This window comes from Procambarus clarkii, chromosome 17 (genome assembly GCF_040958095.1).
Source record: "Procambarus clarkii isolate CNS0578487 chromosome 17, FALCON_Pclarkii_2.0, whole genome shotgun sequence".
Classification (NCBI taxonomy): domain Eukaryota; kingdom Metazoa; phylum Arthropoda; class Malacostraca; order Decapoda; family Cambaridae; genus Procambarus; species Procambarus clarkii.
Genome location: NC_091166.1, coordinates 40518316 through 40540397, shown reverse-complemented (window position 1 = coordinate 40540397; position 22082 = coordinate 40518316). Strand labels below are relative to the sequence as shown.

Genomic DNA, 22082 nt, shown 5'->3' with positions numbered 1-22082 from the left:
GATCCGACAGGGAAAACTGTCTGTAGATAATACAAAAATAATGAGAAAAGTCAGGACAGAGAGAGATAGTGATGCATTGCAAACGGATTTGGTCATACTCGAGAAGTGGTCTGAAAAATGACGGCAACAATTTAATCCACGCAACACGCAAAGTTATGAGGACTGGAGCAGGTGTGCAAAGACCAGTATAGGATGAAGAGAAGACAGATTCTTCAGAGGTCTTGAACAAGTTGCAGAGATGGTCGGAGAAATGGCTACTGGGGTTCAACACAAGCTAGTGTAAAGCTATGAAAATGGGAACAGGTGACATGAGACCAAAGGGTCAAACTCATTGAAGGGGAAACTACCTACCACCTGTGACGACTCGAGAAAGCCTTGCAAGTGGACACAACACCAAAACTAACTTCAGAGGCATATATATATTTATAGTGTGTGTGTGTGTGTGTGTGTGTGTGTGTGTGTGTGTGTGTGTGTGTGTGTGTGTGTGTGTGTGTGTGTGTGTGTGTGTGTGTGTGTGTGTGTGTACTCACCTATATGTGCTTGCAGGATCGAGCATTGACTCTTGGATCCCGCCTTTCTAGCTATCGGTTGTTTACAGCAATGACTCCTGTCCCATTTCCCTATCATACCTAGTTTTAAAAGTATGAATAGTATTTGCTTCCACAACCTGTTCCCCAAGTGCATTCCATTTTTCTACTACTCTCACGCTAAAAGAAAACTTCCTAACATCTCTGTGACTCATCTGAGTTTCCAGTTTCCACCCATGTCCCTTCGTTCTGTTATTATTACGTGTGAACATTTGATCTATTTCCACTTTGTCAATTCCCCTGAGTATTTTATATGTCCCTATCATATCTCCTCTCTCCCTTCTTTTCTCTAGTGTCGTAAGGTTCAGTTCCTTCAGCCGCTCTTCATATCCCATCCCTCGTAGCTCCGGGACAAGCCTCGTCGCAAACCTCTGAACCTTCTCCAGTTTCTTTATGTGTTTCTTCAGGTGGGGACTCCATGATGGCGCGGCATACTCTAAGACGGGTCTCACGTAGGCAGTGTAAAGCGCCCTAAAAGCTTCCTCATTTAGGTTTCTGAATGAAGTTCTAATTTTCGCCAGTGTAGAGTACGCTGCTGTCGTTATCCTATTTATATGTGCCTCAGGAGTTAGATTAGGTGTCACATCCACTCCCAGGTCTCTTTCTCGAATCGTTACAGGTAGGCTGTGTGTGTGTATGTGTGTGTGTGTGTGTGTGTGTGTGTGTGTGTGTGTGTGTGTGTGTGTGTGTGTGTGTGTGTGTGTGTGTGTGTGTGTGTGTGTGTGTGTGTGTGTGTGTGTGTGTGTGTGTGTGTGTGTGTGTGTGTGTTAAACATGATGTAGTACAGTGATTAACAACATTACTGAACAATGCGCCACAACGGGTGAATACTGGCCAGTGACAGGACACGCGGCTCAGCCTGGTACATGCTGCCATCTGTTGGCGACACAATGACTCTCAACCCGCGCGGTACACCTCCTACTGGGAAATACTGATTCTCCTTATAATAAATAAATAATATATTATATATATATATATATATATATATATATATATATATATATATATATATATATATATATATATATAATGTGCGAACAAGCCTGAACGGTCTCCAGGCATATATGCAACTGAAAACTCACACCCCCGAAGTGACTCGAATCCATACTGCCAAGAGCACTCTGCATCTGGCGTACAGGACACCTTAACCACTCGACCAACACGACCGGACAAAAGAGGATGGTAGCCAAGGCTAATTCCCCATCCCCCCGCGGGCACTCTGATGGTATTCTTGGGCATGGTATTTTATCAAAGCACCTCATTCTTTGGGGCACACGTGAGGAACACAAATGCGAACTAGAAGACCCAAAACAGAAACCGGGACTATAGTGTAGTAGGCTGAGCCGGTGTACGGGGTTGTTGGCCAAAGGTTCTGGGTGTGGTGGTCCATCAAGGAGGGTTATTAACACCACCACAAGACCTCACCGCCAAGCCAGCAAAAGTTTAGCCCAAGACTGATGTAAACTCTCAGTGAATATACACCATGAAATGGAATCCAGCTGAGGGGTGTAGATATCCCTTGTGGTAGTGTGGACTGCCCCCCACGAGGGCTGCTGTAGCTCGTGGCTGGCTGGCAGGCAGGCAGCTGCTCCTACAGATGGCAGCCGCGATGCTCTCATGATCCACGTACTCCTGCTGGTGTTAGGTAACCCAGCTGAGGTTGAGGCGTGCCCGCCACCGCTCTCCACGCGGGGTGTGGGGGCGTGCCTCTCCGTTTGTTTTTCTTTGCGACTTTATAGCGGCGGGGCGCGTAATCCTGCATGAGTCCGCGCTGTACGCAAGACCAGAGCAAAGTCGCTGTGCGGGTGTTGAGTTACGCCAGTGGTGTTGAGTTATGACGGGGGGGGGGGGGAGGCGCCCGGCTACACCATTGTCTCTTGCCAAGTCAAAGGAAAAGATGGATCGTGATGCCTTATGCTTGTCACAGCTGGCGCGCCAGGTGGATGCGTTCAAGTCTCTTAACCCGCTGTGGCAGAAGCACGCGCTGCGCTCACAGAACCACACTCAAAGGTGGCTTCACGCGCGTGTGACCATAACTTCAAGACGACGAAGGACACGAGAGGAAATGATTGATTAATCTTCTCCTGTGGAGAACATAGAGGGTGTCAAGATACAGCCACTGCGGGAACTACAGTGATAGGCACTTACTGTATTTCCCAGTCCTGCCTTCCATGTTAGCATAATTATACACACTATATTATATATATATATATATATATATATATATATATATATATATATATATATATATATATATATATATATATATATATATATATATATATATATATATATATATATATATATATATATATATATATAAAATTAACTCTCCAAAATTCATTATTTTACATTTTTATTTTTGGTCTGACGCCTAGAAGCGTTTCGTAAGGCTTCTTACATTTTCAAAGACTGGGTTTACACATTTTGGTGTGTGGTTTAGTATTCACTACTCAATTATGGTTTTTCCTGTGTATTACACTGACATTATTCAACTAAATTTTAGTGCATGACGCGACTCGGCCAGAGAGCGCGTCATGCACCAAAATTTAAGTTTGACGAATAAACGACGAATAAACTAAGATTCAGTATTTAACATTCGAAGGAAGATAGGCCATGCTAATGAGATTTTAACATCTAAGGGACGCTAAAATAACCAGAAGATAAATTCCAGTAAACACAAAGTAATGATAAACTGACCTGTATTGCTGCTGAGACGGCTGACCACCAGGTTGGAGTTTCCGACAACCGGTCGTGTTTCCAACGTGGGCAGGACTCTCTCGAACCCCGGCAGGAGGGATCCTTTGCTCGCGTCCCCCTGTGTCCGGTGGCGTGAGTATGGTGGAGGAGGCGAGGTCTGGTCGCCCTTGGCTCCAGGGAATATCCCGGCTTGGGGATGTCTGCAGAGATGGGCGAGATGGAAATCTCTGTCTCTCCGTATTTGTAGTCTTTGATAGATGTTGCGAAGTGATTTTGCTAGTGAGTAGCGGTGAGGTGTAGCCTTCGGTGTGTAGCTGTGACTGGTGTCCCTGAGGCGAATAGTGAGAAGTTGTGTAGGTTGGGGGGCTGAAGGGGCGGGTGTTACAAGCAGCCGAAGGTCCAGTGATGGGGCAGAGATCATCTAGGGCTGGTCCAGAGAGGTCAGGTAAGCTTTGGGCGCTCGGGCGCCGTTCCAGACCACCGGGTGATGGGTTTGATAACGAGTTATCTCCACTGCGGCTAGCTGCGCCCTGACCCACTGACTCCACCTTGAACTCGGACAAAGTGGTATTTGCAAGAGGGCGCTGAGAATACTGTTTGTCCCCCGGATATTCCATGTGGCTCGCGCCACGCACAGCCTGAAGGAAGACCCCGGCATCTAGACTCGGGCTCTTGCTACGGAAATGCTTAGCACTGTGCACTGTTAGATGATTTGTACCTCGTATATCCTGGTCCCGCCAACTAGCATGGGAAAAGTTAGCATCACATGGATTTAATATACGGTCCAAACAGGTGTCAACGCTGGGACTTTTGGAAGCAAAAAACTTACTGGACGTTGCATTGATCGATTCAGAAACAATACAGTCAATGCTTGGACTTTTTGAACGAAAGTTATTTCTGATTGGGATCGGAAGACTTCCTCGTTGTCTTTGCTCGTCCCTGAACTGTTGTGATCGATGAATCATCTGGGATTTTTGCTGGACCATAACAGTGTTTGCCTCAGTCGAACTGGCGCCTTTGAGAGATGGCTGCTGTTGAAATATGGAATTCAGATGTGAAAAAGGTGCTTTCATTGAGGAGTTGAGCGTGTGTTCATGAGGTCGGGACCTCTTGGGGATGTCAAGAGGACGACTGATGCAGGCGGCGTTGGAGTGACTTCGGCCCCTATAGCCTTCGGGCTCCACACTGGGGTACCTCTCCTCCTCCCCAATACCCTTCAACAATGACGTCTCAGAAGCAAACTTCTGAAGATTAGACTCGGGATTGTAACTGTTCATGCGGTTGAGATTACTAACAGCTTCATGGTACAGCGGAGGAGGACGGGACTTCCTGTATCCCTGACTACTGTAGGATTCTGTTGGAATCCCACTCGTCCTTCCTCTGGCCACGTCTCCTACGTTCAAGTGGGGCTCCTCAGAAGGATAATTTGGAGGCGGAGGTCTTTGTAAGTTGCTCTGCGTCGTGTGAGAGACGCCTTGTGACTGCGACCGGCCGATGGAGGAATAAACCTTTCCTGACGTGACGTGGGTCTTCTGTAGGCCTTCTTGAGGAGAGTCTGTGACCCGCAGGCGACTGAAGTCTTGCACCGGCTCCATTTTTACTCAACCTGGTGAAGACAAATGACTGCTGTTAATGACAAGGATGAGTCAAGACTGCAGGTACAACACAGAAGGGCCACCATCTCTCCCTGTCATACACAAAATTATGATACATCTGGCTAGTTGGAAGCAATGTACAAAATATGAACTGCTGAACCTCTCAAAGGGTCCTTCTATACTATTAATTTGATACTAAGGTCGAAGAGAAAAAGGCAACAACTGAACCTAAATCTTGAGAGTTAGGCTCTAGAGTTGAACCTGAGAGATGAAAAGTGTTTTATGTATGTATGTGTGTGTGTGTGTGTGTGTGTGTGTGTGTGTGTGTGTGTGTGTGTGTGTGTGTGTGTGTGTGTGTGTGTGTGTGTGTGTGTGTGTGTGTGTGTGTATGTCAGGGATTGGTGGCGGGGGGGGGGGGGACGCAAGAGCTGTGTGACGTCACTAAGACAATTCCAGTTCCACACAGGGGGGGGGAAGCCTTTCACCCCAACATTATACTTAAATCAGTTATAGTTAATCCGTTATTAAAGATATTTAATATATATATATATACTCTATTATTGAGATATTTAAAACGACATCATCGTCATTCTTCAAATGACTTCCCAATTTCCCCATAGTTGGGGGAGAGGCAGCCAGTTTAGGCTTATGAAGGGTATCCAGGGCCAATAACATTCTTCTCCCAGGATGCAACAAACAACAGTTGACTAACTTCCAGATGCATATTACTGCCAGGTGAACATATGCATCTGGTAAAAGGCAACGTTGCCCAAACGTTTCGGTCCTGCCGCGGGAATCGAACCAGGGTTCTTTCGGTTGTGAACCGACTACGCTATAGGGAAAGTTGTCCACTTATTAAAAAGTAACAGAAAATCCGTGCATAAAGAAGCAATAATACAAATATAATAAATTCAAAATACAAATAAGTGAAATACAAAAAACAGTGAGCAATGGTTGCACCATAACCCGTCGTCCAGAAATGATAGTTCTTAAAGCATTTATTGGGTGTTAGTCAGCTGTCGCGGGCTGCTTCCTGGGGGTGGAGGCCTGGTCGAGGACCGGGCCGCGGGGACACTAAAGCCCCGAAATCATCTCATCTCAAGATTTGGTCGAACGTACAAAAATGGACTGTTGCGCATCGAAGAAGTTCGCGCTGTGTACCACTGAGCACAAGGCACTAGGAAGAGAGCAACAACCCGACCTAATCTTTCCTGGGCCTACTACAGCATATGTGATCAATTAGGCCTAAACTGGTGTATATTGTGCCTAAGATTACTTATTTAGACGTTGGTGCAAGAAATGGGTTCATGCAAGTGTATAAACATTCGTACCAAATACCGTGTACAACTATTTCAGTATAGAATTTAATGTATATTTTCTCCAGGACGCCGAAGTTTTACAACTGGAGACAGAGCTGTACCTGGGAGCTCTGCCTGGAACCCGTAGGTGCGGGACTTGGTCCACCTCCCGGGGCTCGTGCGACCCCCCCAGGCTCTGCTTCAGGAGGCTGGGGTCGTTGTTACCCTTGCTGGGGTGGTTCTTCTCCGGCCCCGACCACGGCGGTCTCCGGGTTGGGAGTCCCTGTGCCTTCTTGCACCAACTTCGAGGTGAACTCAGGAGCTGGAGCCCCCCTGGGGGTAGTTCTTTGTTACCTTCAACCTCGTTCTGACAGTTCCTGCGACGGCGCTGGAACCAATCGTATTGACGTTTGCCTTTCCATTGGAGACTTTCGGCGTCGTGGAGAGAGGGGGGGACCCCGCTGCATGGGTAACAGCTTCTCCCCCAGTATCACCCTACCCTGGCTTTACGCCCTGGAGAGGCCATTCCAGACCGACAACCAGAACGCAACTCCATAGTCTCCTAAGACTGATGGATGTCTACTACTATATACACGTATACATGCATACACACATATAGATTGTATGTAATATATGCAAATGTCTATCGCCTTGATACTATACATTATCAACCGCCATCTCCCTTCTGTCTTACTATTTACTCTATAATCATTCTTCCGGAAACAATTTCTTTCTGCCTGAAGTGTACAGCAACTTGTAATTTCCTCTGCATAAATGTCCATCGCACAGATGTCTATCTTGCACCACCAGGACAATACTCAAACGTCTTATGGCACTGAATAACTGCTGACCAAACTCCAATCTTATCCTTCACCGCGCACCTTATCTTCTCATAACACAGCATAATTCTCCAACATGTTTAACGAGACATCTTCCAGAATGGACACTTCTCCCTGTGTGGTGAGACGGGACTCTTGCAAGTGTGGTTACACTAACGACCAAGTGAAGCTCTTAAGAGGAGGATATTGCTCTGTGGACCAAGAGCCCAGACTGACTCTGCCCTGATGATGACCTAGGTAATCATCGCCTGAGTTTAGTGGTGGGAGCGGCTCTGATTGGCGGGCTCACCACCCGCCGTGAGCTGCCGTGAGTGAGTCAGCAGTCCCAAAACAACAATATATAATAAAGACATATATATATATATATATATATATATATATATATATATATATATATATATATATATATATATATATATATATATATATATATATATAATTGATATATAGTTAACACGTTAACTATAAACTTTAAAGTTAATAATTATTCAAACATTGAAGCCTAACAAGTCCCTGGACCATGGCGAAATATCGGCCGAGGTCTTAAAAGAATGTAAAGAGGAGCTTGAGTCAACCCTTGGAGACAAATGATGAAAGTTGAGCACTGTGTCAGTAGTGTGGCGGGTTGCTATTGTATTCCCTGATCTTTTTAACGGAAGCATAGACCACAATAAACAACCTATCGTCCAATTGGTCTAACACCTAATTCTGGGAAAATTTATTAAATCGATAATCGCATATATGTCATTCGCACTCATCTTGAAAACCCCCGTTATAATAAATGACCTCACAACGTGGTTTTCCACAAGGACGATCAGGTTTGACAAATATACTGTCGCCGCGTATCGGACATATTTGAAGCAGACAGATAGCGGTGGTGATTACGATGATGTAAGGCTAGACCTTTGTACTTATATGGATGCAAAATTTGTGTACACATACGACTACTGTACACATCTACGCACATATTCAAGAATTGAAAGAAGAATGCACACTTACACGCACATGGATATGAGACAACAGGTGCACAAGTACACTTGTCTACACAGCTGTACAGACTTGGGTTCATCCGAGCAGCTGGCCAACACAAAAAGCGCCCAGCAGACTACCGTAGCTAGAGTGGCGGAGCCGGTTGGGAGACCACAAGCAAAAAGACACAAGCAAAAATGGGAATAGTTGTGGCATGGCACTTCCGTAGAGGGCGGCACTAATCTGGCCCCCTCTCTCTCTCTCTCTCTCCCTCTCCCTCTAGGGTGCCACAAGACAGGCACGCTGCCAGCACCCACTGTGGGAACTTCCCCCCCTCCCCCGTGCCAGTGGCGTAACAAGGTGCTTCTTGATGCTCTAGATGACTTGTATTGGTGGTGTGGTGGTCACAGGCACTCCTTGTTTACCTGTCCTGCTAGTTCCTCGCCTCCCTGCTAGTTCCTCGCCCCTCACTGCTCCTGCTAGTATCACATCCTCCCCCCCCCCCCCCACATATCCAACTAGCACCACTCCCTCGCGTCTCCTAAGCCTACTATCATATCGCCACACAATTAAAAGTTAAGGTGTGAGTTCCGTTGACAATTATTTGTGTTTTCAAAAACGTATGTGAAACATGTGGAGAAGTGCAGCTCTGTCACAGGAAGTGGAGGGGAACCACTGCTCGAAAAATGTTCGAATTGCAATCATTTGTGATAGCGTTTCGAACGTAGGAAGTGAATGAGATACTGCTCGAAAAATAGTTCCGACGTAACTGGTTGTAAAGGTGTTTTTCCATTCAGAAACGCAGCTGGCTGAAGTTGCGAACACGTGGTGGTGAACACAGTACACAGCTCCCCGAGATACATTCCGATACAGCAGAAGCCGTTCAGGTCTACATACAGGCCGGGTACAGCACCGGGTAACCTGGTGCTGAATTTGTTAAATCAAAAGATGTTTACAAATCTTCGATATTTATAGGAGAAGCAATCTGTGAGGCTTCAGACAGCGAGAGCGACTCCTGACTCATCTTCTCCTTGACGAGAGCCAAGCACAGCAAACCTCACACCCACCGCGGGCTGGACCGCGGGGTGGACCGCGGTCTGGACCGCAGGGGTGGACCGCGGGCTGGACCGCGGGCTGGACCGCAGGGAGGACTGCGGGATGGACCACGGGGTGGACCGCGGGGTGGACCGCAGGGAGGACTGCGGGGTGGACCACGGGGTAGACCGCGGGATGGACCGCAGGGTAAACCACGGGGTGGACCGCGGGGTGGACCGCAGGGTGGACCGCGGGGTGGACCGCGGGGTGGACCGCAGGGTGGACCGCGGGGAGGACCACGGGGTGGACCACGGGGAGGACCGCGGGGTGAATCGCACGGTGGACCGCACGTGGACCAAACGGTGGACCGCACGGTGAACTACACAGTGGACCACACAATGAACCCCATGGTGAACCGCACGGTGAACCCCACAGTAGATCGCACGTGAACCGCACAGTGGACCACACAATGAACCACTTGGCGTCTACAAGACGAACCACAGATTGACCATCAATACCACTCATCATGACCATTAACTATTAACACCATTGACCTTCATGGCCACTGACCATTTAGACCATTGGCCACCATGACCATTTGTGACAGTTGTTGAGGTAACTTGAAAGGAAGACATGTAGGGAACCTTCCCCCTTCCCCCCCCCCCTGACACTGCCCCAGGAAGGTACGACAAGGTCAGAGAAGCCCCGACCTCGTGTCAACATCACAAGCATTAAGAATTCTAATTGCCTAGATAGGGAAGATAGAGTAGAAGCTTGATACTGAAAAATAATTCAATAAACTTATCATATTAAACTGACCATCGGGTGTGTATGTGTCCATTCATTCCTGCTTGTTCATACACAGATAGTTGTCAGACCCAGGGGGCCAGATTCACGAAAGCACTTACGCAAGCACTTACGAACCTGTACATCTTTTCTCAATCTTTGGCGGCTTTTGTTTCCATTAAACAGTTAATGAGCTCCGAAGCACCTGGAGGATGTTTATAACAATAACAACAGTTGATTGGGAAGTTTTCATACTTGTAAACTGTTTAATAAATGTAACCAAAGCCGTCAAAAGATTGAAGAAAGATGTACACGTTCGTAAGTGCTTGCGTAACGGCTTCGTGAATCTGGCTCCAGGAATCCTGTGGGCATCCACTTAGGTCGTGGATTCCTAGTTTTATAAGATGAATTATTTTCCCCTCCTTTCTCGTAAGACATAATTATCAAAAAGTGCTGTAAATGCCAGTGAATAGCGGGAGCTGACCGTGTTCTCTCCACCCCTCCCCTCCCCCTATGCCAGTGTACCTATTCCGGAATAGGTGAGTGTCCAGGTAGAGGCATATCGTACACAGTTCCATCAAAGGTCAAAGTGGTAGCAGCATTATGTACAGATAAGTGGCTTTATAAATAATAAGTTGTAAATTAGATATAAATGTTGGTATTACTAGAAGGTAGTGTTATAGATTGGCCATCAATTCCACGGACCATCACGACCATTGACCATCATGGCCACGGACCATCATGGCCACGGACCATCATGACCCACGGACCATCATGACCCACGGACCATCATGGCCCACGGACCATCATGGCCCACGGACCATCATGGCCCACGGACCATCACGGCCACGGACCATCACGGCCACGGACCATCACGGCCACGGACCATCATGGCCACGGACCATCATGGCCACGGACCATCATGGCCACGGACCATCATGGCCACGGACCATCATGGCCACGGACCACCATGGCCACGGACCACCATGGCCACGGACCACCATGGCCACGGACCATCATGGCCACGGACCATCATGGCCACGGACCATCATGGCCACGGACCATCATGGCCACGGACCATCATGGCCACGGACCACCATGGCCACGGACCACCATGGCCACGGACCATCATGGCCACGGACCATCATGGCCACGGACCACCATGGCCACGGACCATCATGGCCACGGACCATCATGGCCACGGACCATCATGGCCACGGACCACCATGGCCACGGACCACCATGGCCACGGACCATCATGGCCACGGACCATCATGGCCACGGACCATTATGGGCCACGGACCATCATGGCCACGAACCATCATGGCCACGGAACACCACACCCACGGACCATCACGGCCACGGACCATCACGTCCACGGACCATCATGGGCCACGGACCACCATGGGCCCTGGACCATCATGGCAGCTAGTAAAGAGAACGGGGGACTCAGAGGAGAAATATGCGAGCATAACAAAGGAACTCTGAGCTATTAGCAGGAGGAGGAGGAGGAGGAGAGGTGTTGGAGGTCCGCCAGGCACTGATATCATGACCAACCCGGCCGATGACGCCCCTTAAGCATAAACAACCTCTTTACTTCACCATAAACAACCTGTTGACGCCATAAAAACTGTTTACCTCACCATACACAACCTACATCGCTATAAGCAACCTCCACCACCCTGAACGACCACCACAACCACTCTAGACAACCTACAACCACCGTAAATAAGGAGCACCACGATGAACGACCACACTCCATAAAGCACAATAATAACCACCCTAAACAACCAACAACCACCATAATTAACCTACAGCAAGCAGGTTGTAGCGGGACAACCTACAACCACCGTAAACCACACGCAACACGTCACCAAAACACGAATGTAACGTGTTACTGAACCGCTTGAAAAGCTAAACTTTGAGGCTTCCTGCCCTGACAATAGTAACTATTTATTGTTTATTTTTTATTAACACATTTAGGCTACCCTAGACTATATGAAGTGGAGTACAGAGTGTGTCAAAAAAGCTAACTAGGTGATGCTATAAAATCCCCATCACACAGGATGGTTAGTCATACAGAGGCATGTGAGAGGGAGTCTGCACTGACAGACTCTGGGTGTATTTTGAGGATATCATCAACACGAGATTGAATAAGGTAGCAGTGGTAATAAAAGTCCCCATCTCGCAGGATGGTTAGTCATACAGAGCCATATGTTTAGTAGCCTGCACTGGCAAATTTTGGGTCCTCTATAAGGATATCTTTAAGAACACGAGAGTGAATAAAGTAATTGCAAAGCTCCAGGTACCGAATGCCAACTGGTCTGAAAGGTCTAATAACTGGGCATTCGGTGATGTAGTGTGGGAGATCATGCCGTAGTTCCTGCTCACAGAGTTTGCACCTGGAGTGCTCAGAATTGGGAGATCCGTCACCTGCAGCCACCTGCCACAGGTAACGGTAACCCAACCTGATCCTTGCAACCACTGTGTCGCACAGTCTAGTGGACGTTTTGTGCTGTCTATAGATATAGGTTTCAGATCTGAACAAATAATAGCTTTTTATACCAGTGCTTTAAGGTCGTTGGGAGTCAGTAATTTCTTTCCTATTAGACCTGAGTGTTTGGACCAATACAGTTTTGACAGCAGAGATGAGGATACCTAGATCTAATTCAACTTCATCTTTGTTGCACGATAATTTGGCTGCAATGTCTGTCTTATTATGATGGGTTATATTTATGTGTGAAGGTATCCATACAAATGATTTCGAGACCTTTTACTCTGTGCAGCAATTAGGTCATTTATAATTTATAGTATGAGGTTCTACTTCTACAGGAGAAGTTTTCGATTGCTTGAAGAGCAGACTTTGAATCACAAAATATTATTCCTCCCTAGCTACCAGTACATTATTTTATAATGTACTGGTAGCTAAGTGTAATGCTGCTAGTTCTGTTTGTGTGGAGGTCAGCCAGTTGTTTAACCTGACACTGACAGTCTTTGTGCAAATATTATTTCTATAAAACCTACATGCTGCTCCAGTCCGTCCAGTAGAAAATTGAACTGAGCCGTCGGTGTAGACACAGTGCTCGCGAGATCTTAAATTCTCGACGGAGGAGGTAATTGTTTCAAGTGTGACAGCTTTGAGAAGAGCAAGATTCTCATTATCTTTCTTGGTGACAGGTGTGTATGATACTTGAATGGTGGGGTACAGATAAAGAGGAATATCAGAGACAGGTAGATAAGCGGTCTGTTAGTTCAATGCATGGCTTAACTCTATGGCATCCTCCCTTCATGTCTCATAAACCATTCATCAATCATCAATCCACATAAAATAGGAAAATATAATTGGCAAACAAACTTAAATGTTATGTTTAGCCGTGTAGTTACACAGGACCATCCCATCAGCTGGTGTTTGGCAACTTGTGTACCAGCAAATTTGTAAACAATGTGTAGTTGTTTGGTGAGTGTCACGACACCTGAGATCATCTGCATGTATCATCATCTGTGTGTATCATCATCTGTGTGTATCATCAACTGTGTGTATCATCATCTGTGTGTATCATCAACTGTGTGTATCATCATCTGTGTGTATCATCAACTGTGTGTATCATCATCTGTGTGTATCATCAACTGTGTGTATCATCATCTGTGTGTATCATCAACTGTGTGTATCATCATCTGTGTGTATCATCATCAATCTCGACAGGAAACTCTGTTTATTAACAATACATTAAGTGACATAGGCTTAGCAAGGCAGGTCTATGACAACACAACAAAACATGCTCTCGACCCGCCACTCCGTAATAAATGGCAACTGTTTCACTTTAACCAGCAACGTACGAACCCAAGCCACCCACCTAACCTATCGAGACTGAGGCACAGAGATCGTCAATAATACATTGCGATAATCAATAGTAATAATAATTACTTTTTTTAGCGGATTGGTTTCCTTAAATGCAACATATTAGGGGAGAGAACGAGGCTTTATATACTAGTGGGGGAGACTGCTCCGTATTTCCCCCACCCACAACAGGGGAAGAGTTGTGGGAGGGGGGGTTTCTTAGGGATATTCCCTTCTTTTCTAAATGATATAGCACATGCTTGCTTCTTCTGTTGTTGTTGTTGTTATTGTTTTAGATTCAGCTACTATGAACAAATAGTTGCAAGTAGCACGGGCTATGGTGAGCCCGTAGTGGACTTACCTGGCACAGGAGCGGGGCTGTAACTGTGTTGCTTCTTCTATAATTTCATGTTTATATTCGTTTTGGGTGAGGTGACAAAAGTCAGAACACGAATCAATGAATATAAATTGTATATGAGAACATAAGAATGAAAGTAACTACGGAAGGCCTATTGGCCCATATATTCTCTTGCTGCTTCTATGTTGGTTCGGGGTCTTGAAGTGGGGTAGAATATAGTTATGTGTTAATTGGCTGTTGATTGCTGGTGTTGACTTTTTTGATGTGTAGTGCCTCGCTGATGTCGAGTCTCCTGCTATCGCTGTATCTATCGATGATTTCTGTGTTGTTTGTTAAGATTTCTCTGGTGATGGTCTGGTTGTGAGAGGAGATTATATGTTTCTTAATGGAGCTCTACCAATATATATATATATATATATATATATATATATATATATATATATATATATATATATATATATATATATATATATATATATATATATATATACTGTTGGTGGTGGTGGTTATGGTTTATCGGAGTGATGGAGGTTGTGGTTGCTTAAGGTGGGTGGTTGTAGTTGTATAAGAGGGTGTAGGTTGTAGTTATGTAAGGTGAGAAGTTGTGGTAGTTTCGGGTGGTGGAGGTTGCAGTTGTTTTCTAGCTCTTCAGTGTTGGAGGGTTGTGGTTGTTTAGGGTGGTGAGAGATATGGTTGTTTTGGATATGGGATTGTGGGAAGTTTAGGATGGAAGAGGTTGTAGTTGTTAAGCGTGGTAGGTTGTGGTTGATTATGGTGGTAGTTGTTGTTGTTGTGGTTTTTTAGAGTTCTGAAGGTTGTGTTTGTTTATACTAAGGGGAGGGTTGTAGTTATTTAAAGTTAGGATTGTGGTTGTTTACGGATGAGTATGTCTTTTCAAAAAGGGTATATATATAAATATTTAGATATATATATACCCAAATATTTCAAAGACTATGCCAGCATTTTTAAATGATATACTAACATTTCCGTAATAATATACCGCATTTTCGAAAATGTATAAACGCATTGTTAAAAAGGATATACCGGTATTTTCGAAAAAAATATACCAATATTACGAGAAAAATATTCCCATGTTATCCAAAGGCGGATATTCATTTGGAATAATTTTGGTATCATTTGGACCGTATTATCCAAAGGATATAAATGCATTCTCTAAATTATATACCTGCATTTGCAAAAGGATATATATTCCCTTACTATTGAAAGGAAGTACACACACACACACACACACACACACACACACACACACACACACACACACACACACACACACACACACACACACACACACACACACACACACACACACATTTTCCAGAGGATATTTTAAGAGCTAATAATTTTGGCGAGTCTTATAATACCACAGATGACTGTTCTCCCGCCAAATGACGTCATGTACCTCTTCTAAACATAGATGCCAGACTCAGCGGCTGAGTCAACCTAACTCGCCTAACTTTGTAAACAAACCACGTATGAAACACCTTTTTGTAACGTTAAAACGTGTATTAAACATGTCTGAAGAATGTTTAATAATGTTTGAAACATGTTTATACCATGTTTAAGACGTGTATTAGACATGCTCGAACGTGTTTAAAGCTCGTTTAAAACTTGTCGCTCGAAATGAAATCACAGGCAACAAATCTTTAAAGCATTCAGATTGACGCTTGCTTCAGGAACCTGTGTGTCTAACACAGGGGGTTACAAGCACAGATTATTTCTTGCACGGATTGGTCAAGTCTGTAAATAATATGATGCATTGAGAGGTTGGATTGGTTGGTATATACAGCTCATGTAGAAGGTTTAGAATGCAGCTCTTGTTTTTGTTTATTGTGAATTTTCGTCCCGTTGATTTCCTTACAAAAGTGTAATTGTTACCGAGGAAATAATAACAAGGAATTATACACAGCAGTTATGTTGACCAGACCACACACTAGAAGGTGAAGGGACGACGACGTTTCGGTCCGTCCTGGACCATTCTCAAGTCAGGAACGGACCGAAATGTCGTCGTCCTTTCACATTCTAGTGTGTGGTCTGGTCATCGTTATCGAGGAATTATATAAGATTCGGTGTACGTACCAAGAAGCACTTCGTTCGCCTGGGCTGATGGATGCTGAGTGAGGACCAGAGATCATTCGCTGTAGGGAATGGAAGATGGATGCTGGTTCCTCTCCTGCAGACTCCTGTGGGCACAAGAGTACACACCACTGATCTATGGGAGGCCATGATTCGCTTGTCTTAATTTATACTTAAAGATTAAATTAGACAATGATCAAACACGCGCGCGCACACACACACACACACACACACACACACACACACACACACACACACACACACACACACACACACACACACACACACACACACACACACACACACACACATAGTGGTTGTGTCAGAGTGGTTGACAAATGGAATGCATTAGGAAGTGATGTGGTGGAGGCTGAGTCCATACACAGTTTTCAAGTGTAGATATGATAGAGCCCAATAGGCTCAGGAACCTGTACACCAGTTGATTGACAGTTGAGAGGCGGGACCAAAGAGCTCCCGCTTCTCTCACCCCCGCAAGCACAAGTAGGTGAGTACAAATAGGTGAGCACCACACACAAACAGATTTTGAACAAACTTATGAACTTTTAAGCACTTTAGAATCAGGTCACCATGCCTATGATGGGGTGCACAAATAAGCGAATATATATACATTTATAAAAAATAAATATGCATAATAAAAACACATGTACAGTTCCATTCACCTGGGCACTAAAAGACTCGAACGTGGACCCCATGTGTGTGACGCCGAAGCTCCATCGACCGAACTATTGAGCAGTCTTCGACGGTTCGAGTCTCCTACAGCCCAGGTGAATGGAATGTTAATGTGTACAGAAGTGTGGAAGACACTTCACACGTCCAGTTATTCCTTGAGCTAAGACCATCCATACCAGACACGGGGCATTACCTGACGCGTCGTACCTACCAGGAGAGCGGATGGTCGTGGCGACGAGGACGACACTATCTCTTTACCAACAAACTCCCCAGCATCTGTCTTGAGGTAGGAATGGTGGCAGCCTCACCGACCATGACTGCTGCGGGGGAGGGCCTCGAGCAAGGCACTCACCGAAGGCACTCACTGAAGGCACTCACTGAAGGCACTCACCGAAGGCACTCACTGAAGGCACTCACTGAAGGCACTCACCGAAGGCACTCACCGAAGGCACTCACGGAAGGCACTCTCCGAAGGCACATAAAGCACTTACGGAAAACACTGAGGGTTAAGGCACTGAGGAAAGGTACTGAGGGCGGAGCACTAACCAGGCACCTGTGGCACTGAGCTCCCCCCCAACTCATATCCACAATGATCCCTGGCTATCTCTCAACGATAACACATGATAACATTACCAAGATGACACGTCTTGATTGACCACCAACACCAAGACGCCCTTCTTCTCACGGGTGTTTTACTTCATTCCTCTCATAATACCCAACAAGTAATGGTTTAAATGTTCCAACTTTGCTCATTTTCCAAACTTTGTCACTTTTAAACTTTGTCACCGCAATTCTTTGTTACTTTTCGACTGTGTCACCATGATACTTTTGTCACTTTTCAACTTGGGCAATTTCTAGTTTGATTATCTCACTTGGTCACCTTCTAAATCATTCACTTTCTCTCTTGGTCACCGGGTGGTGAGGGCTACACAAGATGAACAATTAGAGTCTCTAACAACACTGGAAAAATATCTTATTGAATAATACATGAAGGAATCTTAATTTGTAACCGGTATATAAGTTTTTCAGAGACAGTTAAGTCTTCAAGATGGAGTTTTTGACCTCGTGTGCACCGTGCACAAGACCTGGGGTCACCGTGCACACAAGACCACGAGCCAGAACAACAGCCCAGAAAGCTGAGGATCTACACGACTCCTGGTGACCTATTCCCCCCCCCTCCCTCCTTGGCCGCCACAACACCTTCCCCACACCCTTACCAACCAGCTCGTTTCTAGTCTAACCTAACCTAACCTAGCCTAACCTAACCTAACCTAACCTTACCTAACCAAACCAACCCTAACCAAACATAACCTGACCTGACCTAACCTAACCTAACCTAATCTAACCTAACCTAGTCTAACCTACCCTAACCAAACATAACCTGACCTAACCTGACCTAACCTAACCTAACCTAACCTAACCTAACCTAACCTAACCTAACCTAACCTAACCAGACCGAACCCAACCAGACACGTACAAACCCAAGCAACCCACCTAGCCTACAGAATCTGATGCACATAAAAACCTTAGACATTATTAAGAGGTTACTACTCTCCACACTGCATTTGTAACGTAAGAAACGCGATCTATGGGATGAGAGAACCGATTCCTACCTCACACAACAGTCTTCAGTATCTTGTGTTCTCCCTCCGGCTCTGTAAATATATTGTCGTTATCTCACGTTATCTTCTCTTATCTTGGAGGATGCAAATCAGGCTATCACAGGCAAGGAAGAGTTCGCCCTCACTCCGTGGCACATTGGGCTACATGTTCTGTTCAACAACCTTGTTGAACAAAATGTCAACTGTTGTACTACGTTATGTTATCTTAATAACAACTATGAATTTGGCTGCATTATGTTATCTAATGATAACATCAGTAGACTTTAACTCATTAAAATCAGTATAATTTAAATAATTAAAATTAGTACAGTATAAGTCATTAAAATCAGTATACTTTAAATCGTTAAAATCAGTATACTTTAAATCATTAAAATAAGTATACTTTAAATCAATAAAGTCAGTAGACTTTAAATCATTAAAATTAATAGACGTTAAATCATTAAAATCAGTGGACTTTAAATCGTTAAAATCAGTAGACTTTAAATCATTAAAATCAGTAGACTTGAAATAATTAAAATCAGTATAATTTAAATAATTCAAAAGAGTATAATTTAAATAATTACAATAAGTATATTTTAAAATAATTAAACTCAGTGTTATCAGGTTCATTAAAATGAACCTAATAACACAGAAAAAAAGTAGAAATAGAAGGGGACTTGACCCAGATATAGAAAATATTCAAGGGATATCGATGAAATAAATATGAGAGAACGTTTAAGTTGAGCAGGAAGGTAATGAGAGAACCTGCCTGGGAGCAGGACTCGTAGATGACCAACAGAGATGTGAGCAAACTCTAATCCACTGTGAGAACGAACCACCAGTGAAGTAAAGCTGAAGTTATACAGTTTTACAGCAAATGTGGCCGTGAGTTATTGTATTATTTGACTGGCAGTCGGAAAGGCGGGGCTCAGGAGCTGAATCTCGGTCCACGAGCCACAACACACAATACACCATAACCCAGAAGTCAACAACACAGCACAGGGTCACGCTGCAGTGACAGGTATTTTGTATTTTATTAAATCCTAAGTAACCTAACCTAACTTAGCTCAACCCAACCAAAGGCAATGATATATAATTTTTAACAATGGAAAAACGAGGTGCGAAGCACCAGTGAAGGATTTGACTGTATGCCCATGGATCGGCCTTCACTTGAAACACAACCACTGCTCGTTTTCTTCGCGCTTACGACAGTGTTATGCAAGCTTTTCAAAATTGATTTCAAAATCCTTATTTTCACGACATCTAAATTAGGGGTGTATGCCTAATCGATTAATTTACCGGCGGTACACTTATTACAACCAGCTGTAATAAGGAAGGGCACCATTCCTTTCCCCCCGTCCCGTTTCGTAGCCATTCCTGCGCATCAAATCAAATGTTTATTCAGGAAACCGTACGTACACACACGATGAGTTACAAACATAATGTTGGATTTCTAGATGGAGTTAGTACATACAAGGCCTAAAGTCACTAATACGCACAGCGTTTAGGGCAAGGACTCTGTAAACTCCTGACAATCAACTCACACAGCCAAACTTCGCTGAAAGTCGTGAATGTTTGCTAACCTTAACATAATGCATACAAAAATCTTCCTCTATTTGTCATCACTGTGTAGATCACTCACTGTGGCCTCGTCAATACCATTTACACATTTCTGTCGACTCTAACTTATGGAAAAGTGGAGACTGGTTTACACTGTCACAGCGCCATGTTATGTTCACACACACTTACAGTCTTCTTGGTGACCTTAATACACTTTAACTTCGAATTTCAGTCTCATAACTTTCAATACTCAGTGATCTATATACGTTTACTGCCTCTGTGGCGTTGCACGTTGCAACAAAACCAGTTTCTTTGTTGCACAAGCACTGAGCGAAGGCTGCGGCCATAGTGCTTGTCACGTTAATAGCAAATCACTGTCACTTAATTCACACTTTGCAAAATATTTTAACGGTACGTAATAATTTCTAGCTGCAAGTTTGTTGTGGGCGTGGAGACGGAGTTTGTGGGCGTGAATAGGGGTTTGTGTGGGCGTGGAGACGGAGTGTGTGGGCGTGGAGACGGAGTGTGTGGGCGTGGAAAGGGACTGGTGTGGGGCGGGGAAGGCGCTTGCTGCGGGCGTGAAAAGGGAACTCATTGTGGTGTGGGTAAGCAGGAGCCCCAGGGGTATGGGGGGCACCTAGCTCCCCGCCCTCCCCCTTCCACAAACGAAACCGTGGTCCGCCGCCCACAAAACACTCATTAACCCCACAATGAGTGAGCCACACCATGACGTGGGTTAGTGGTGCAGGTAGAGGAGGTAGAGGCACACTGGCACCAACCTCGGGTTATGATCAACAAAAGTCTGGCATCCCCTGGCATGGGATGGGTGGCGACCGCCACCACCTATGAGGTGGCACCAGTGATCGCTCACCACACCCAGCAACCCGCTCACACCTCCACCATGACACACCAGTATACACCCCCAGGCGGCTCTCACAGCCTCGTGGATCACTCGCCACCCAACACTCACCACAAGGTAACGGCTTGAGCCCACACAGCGCCTCCGGAGGGGCTAACCATCTCACCAGGAAACGAAAGAGAAGGACAATCCGCACGCGCGGAGATCAACAGTGGCGCAGTGCCTGGCCACACTCACTGCCATACTGCCCTCTCTGCTACCTGTGCCAAATCAGGCAAAAAACTTCCTCTTCAACTTCTTGAGGTGAGGAAGGGGCACGCATTTGGAATTTTATGAGGAAGAGTGCGCGGGAGAATGATGGGAATAAATGATATGGCAAACAAGGAGGCAAGAGAGGAATGGCCCAGTGCCACCTGCCAAATTACTGTGAGGCGTTGCTTTGGCACATCTTGAGGCATCAAGACACCTTACTGGTTATATTGGCAAGTATGACTACCGTAGGAAGGTAGTCCCCCGCCCTCCCTCCTCCCCATGAATGACCCGCGGCCAGCCACACTGACTCCTGGGGAGCTACCTTGCCCCGTGGGGAGCTACCTTGCCCCGTGGGGAGCTACCTTGCCCCGTGGGGAGCTACCTTGCCCCGTGGGGAGCTACCTTGCCCCGTGGGGAGCTACCTTGCCCCGTGGGGAGCTACCTTGCCCCGTGGGGAGCTACACTGACATCTCCATCCGTACACATCCGTCTACATCCAAATCTACATCTACATCAGCTACATCCGTCATCTCCAAATTTGTCTCCTGTCATCAACATCACATCAATCATCTCCAAATTTATTCAGTGACATTAATTTACATCTATCATCTCTAAATCTATTCCATGACAAAAACATTACATGAATGGTCTCTAAACGTATCACATAATAAGTTAATTTTCCAATAGTTTCCGCTCAAATTGCAAAACGTTTTCCAATTAGAAACCAGTGATAATTTTTTTTTAAATACCAATTTTAGCTGCATATTAAATGAAGCCTAATTGGAGGTTGCCATTGAGCGGGGGGGGGGGGGGTCACACTATGGCATTAACCCATATTGTGACCCCGCGCACAATATGGGGACGGGGCCGCTTTCTTGATAGCCAGGCCGTAATCTCTCCTCTTATGTCCTATACCTTTACCGGACTCCGCTATACGCGTATAGTGTCAAGCTGTTAAGTAACGGACGAGTAGGTGTAGTAGGAAGAGGGGGGTAGGGGGTGTGGGAGGAGGGGGGGTGAG

The 22082-nt window shown here is 45.5% G+C and overlaps 2 protein-coding genes across 2 annotated transcripts in view; one reads left to right on the top strand and one right to left on the bottom strand.

Annotated features, from left to right (window-relative positions):
• The window catches only part of LOC123772465 (uncharacterized), an 88073-nt gene extending 70203 nt beyond the window's left edge, over positions 1–17870 (bottom strand). The window contains 4 exon segments of the mRNA XM_045765658.2: positions 3288–3465; positions 3467–4893; positions 16103–16206; positions 17001–17870. Of these exon segments, the coding sequence (XP_045621614.2) occupies positions 3288–3465; positions 3467–4882 (1594 nt within the window). The 5' untranslated portion in view covers positions 4883–4893; positions 16103–16206; positions 17001–17870.
• On the top strand, positions 10551–11297 carry LOC138365665 (uncharacterized). Its single transcript, XM_069326154.1, has one exon. The coding sequence runs from the start codon at positions 10551–10553 to the stop codon at positions 11295–11297; it is 747 nt and encodes a 248-aa protein (XP_069182255.1).
• Positions 17871–22082: the final 4212 nt, after the last annotated feature.

Bases quoted from the DNA above. Each gene is read 5' to 3' on its own strand.
- LOC138365665 (XM_069326154.1), top strand. From the start codon at position 10,551: ATGGCCACGGACCATCATGACCCACGGACCATCATGACCCACGGACCA.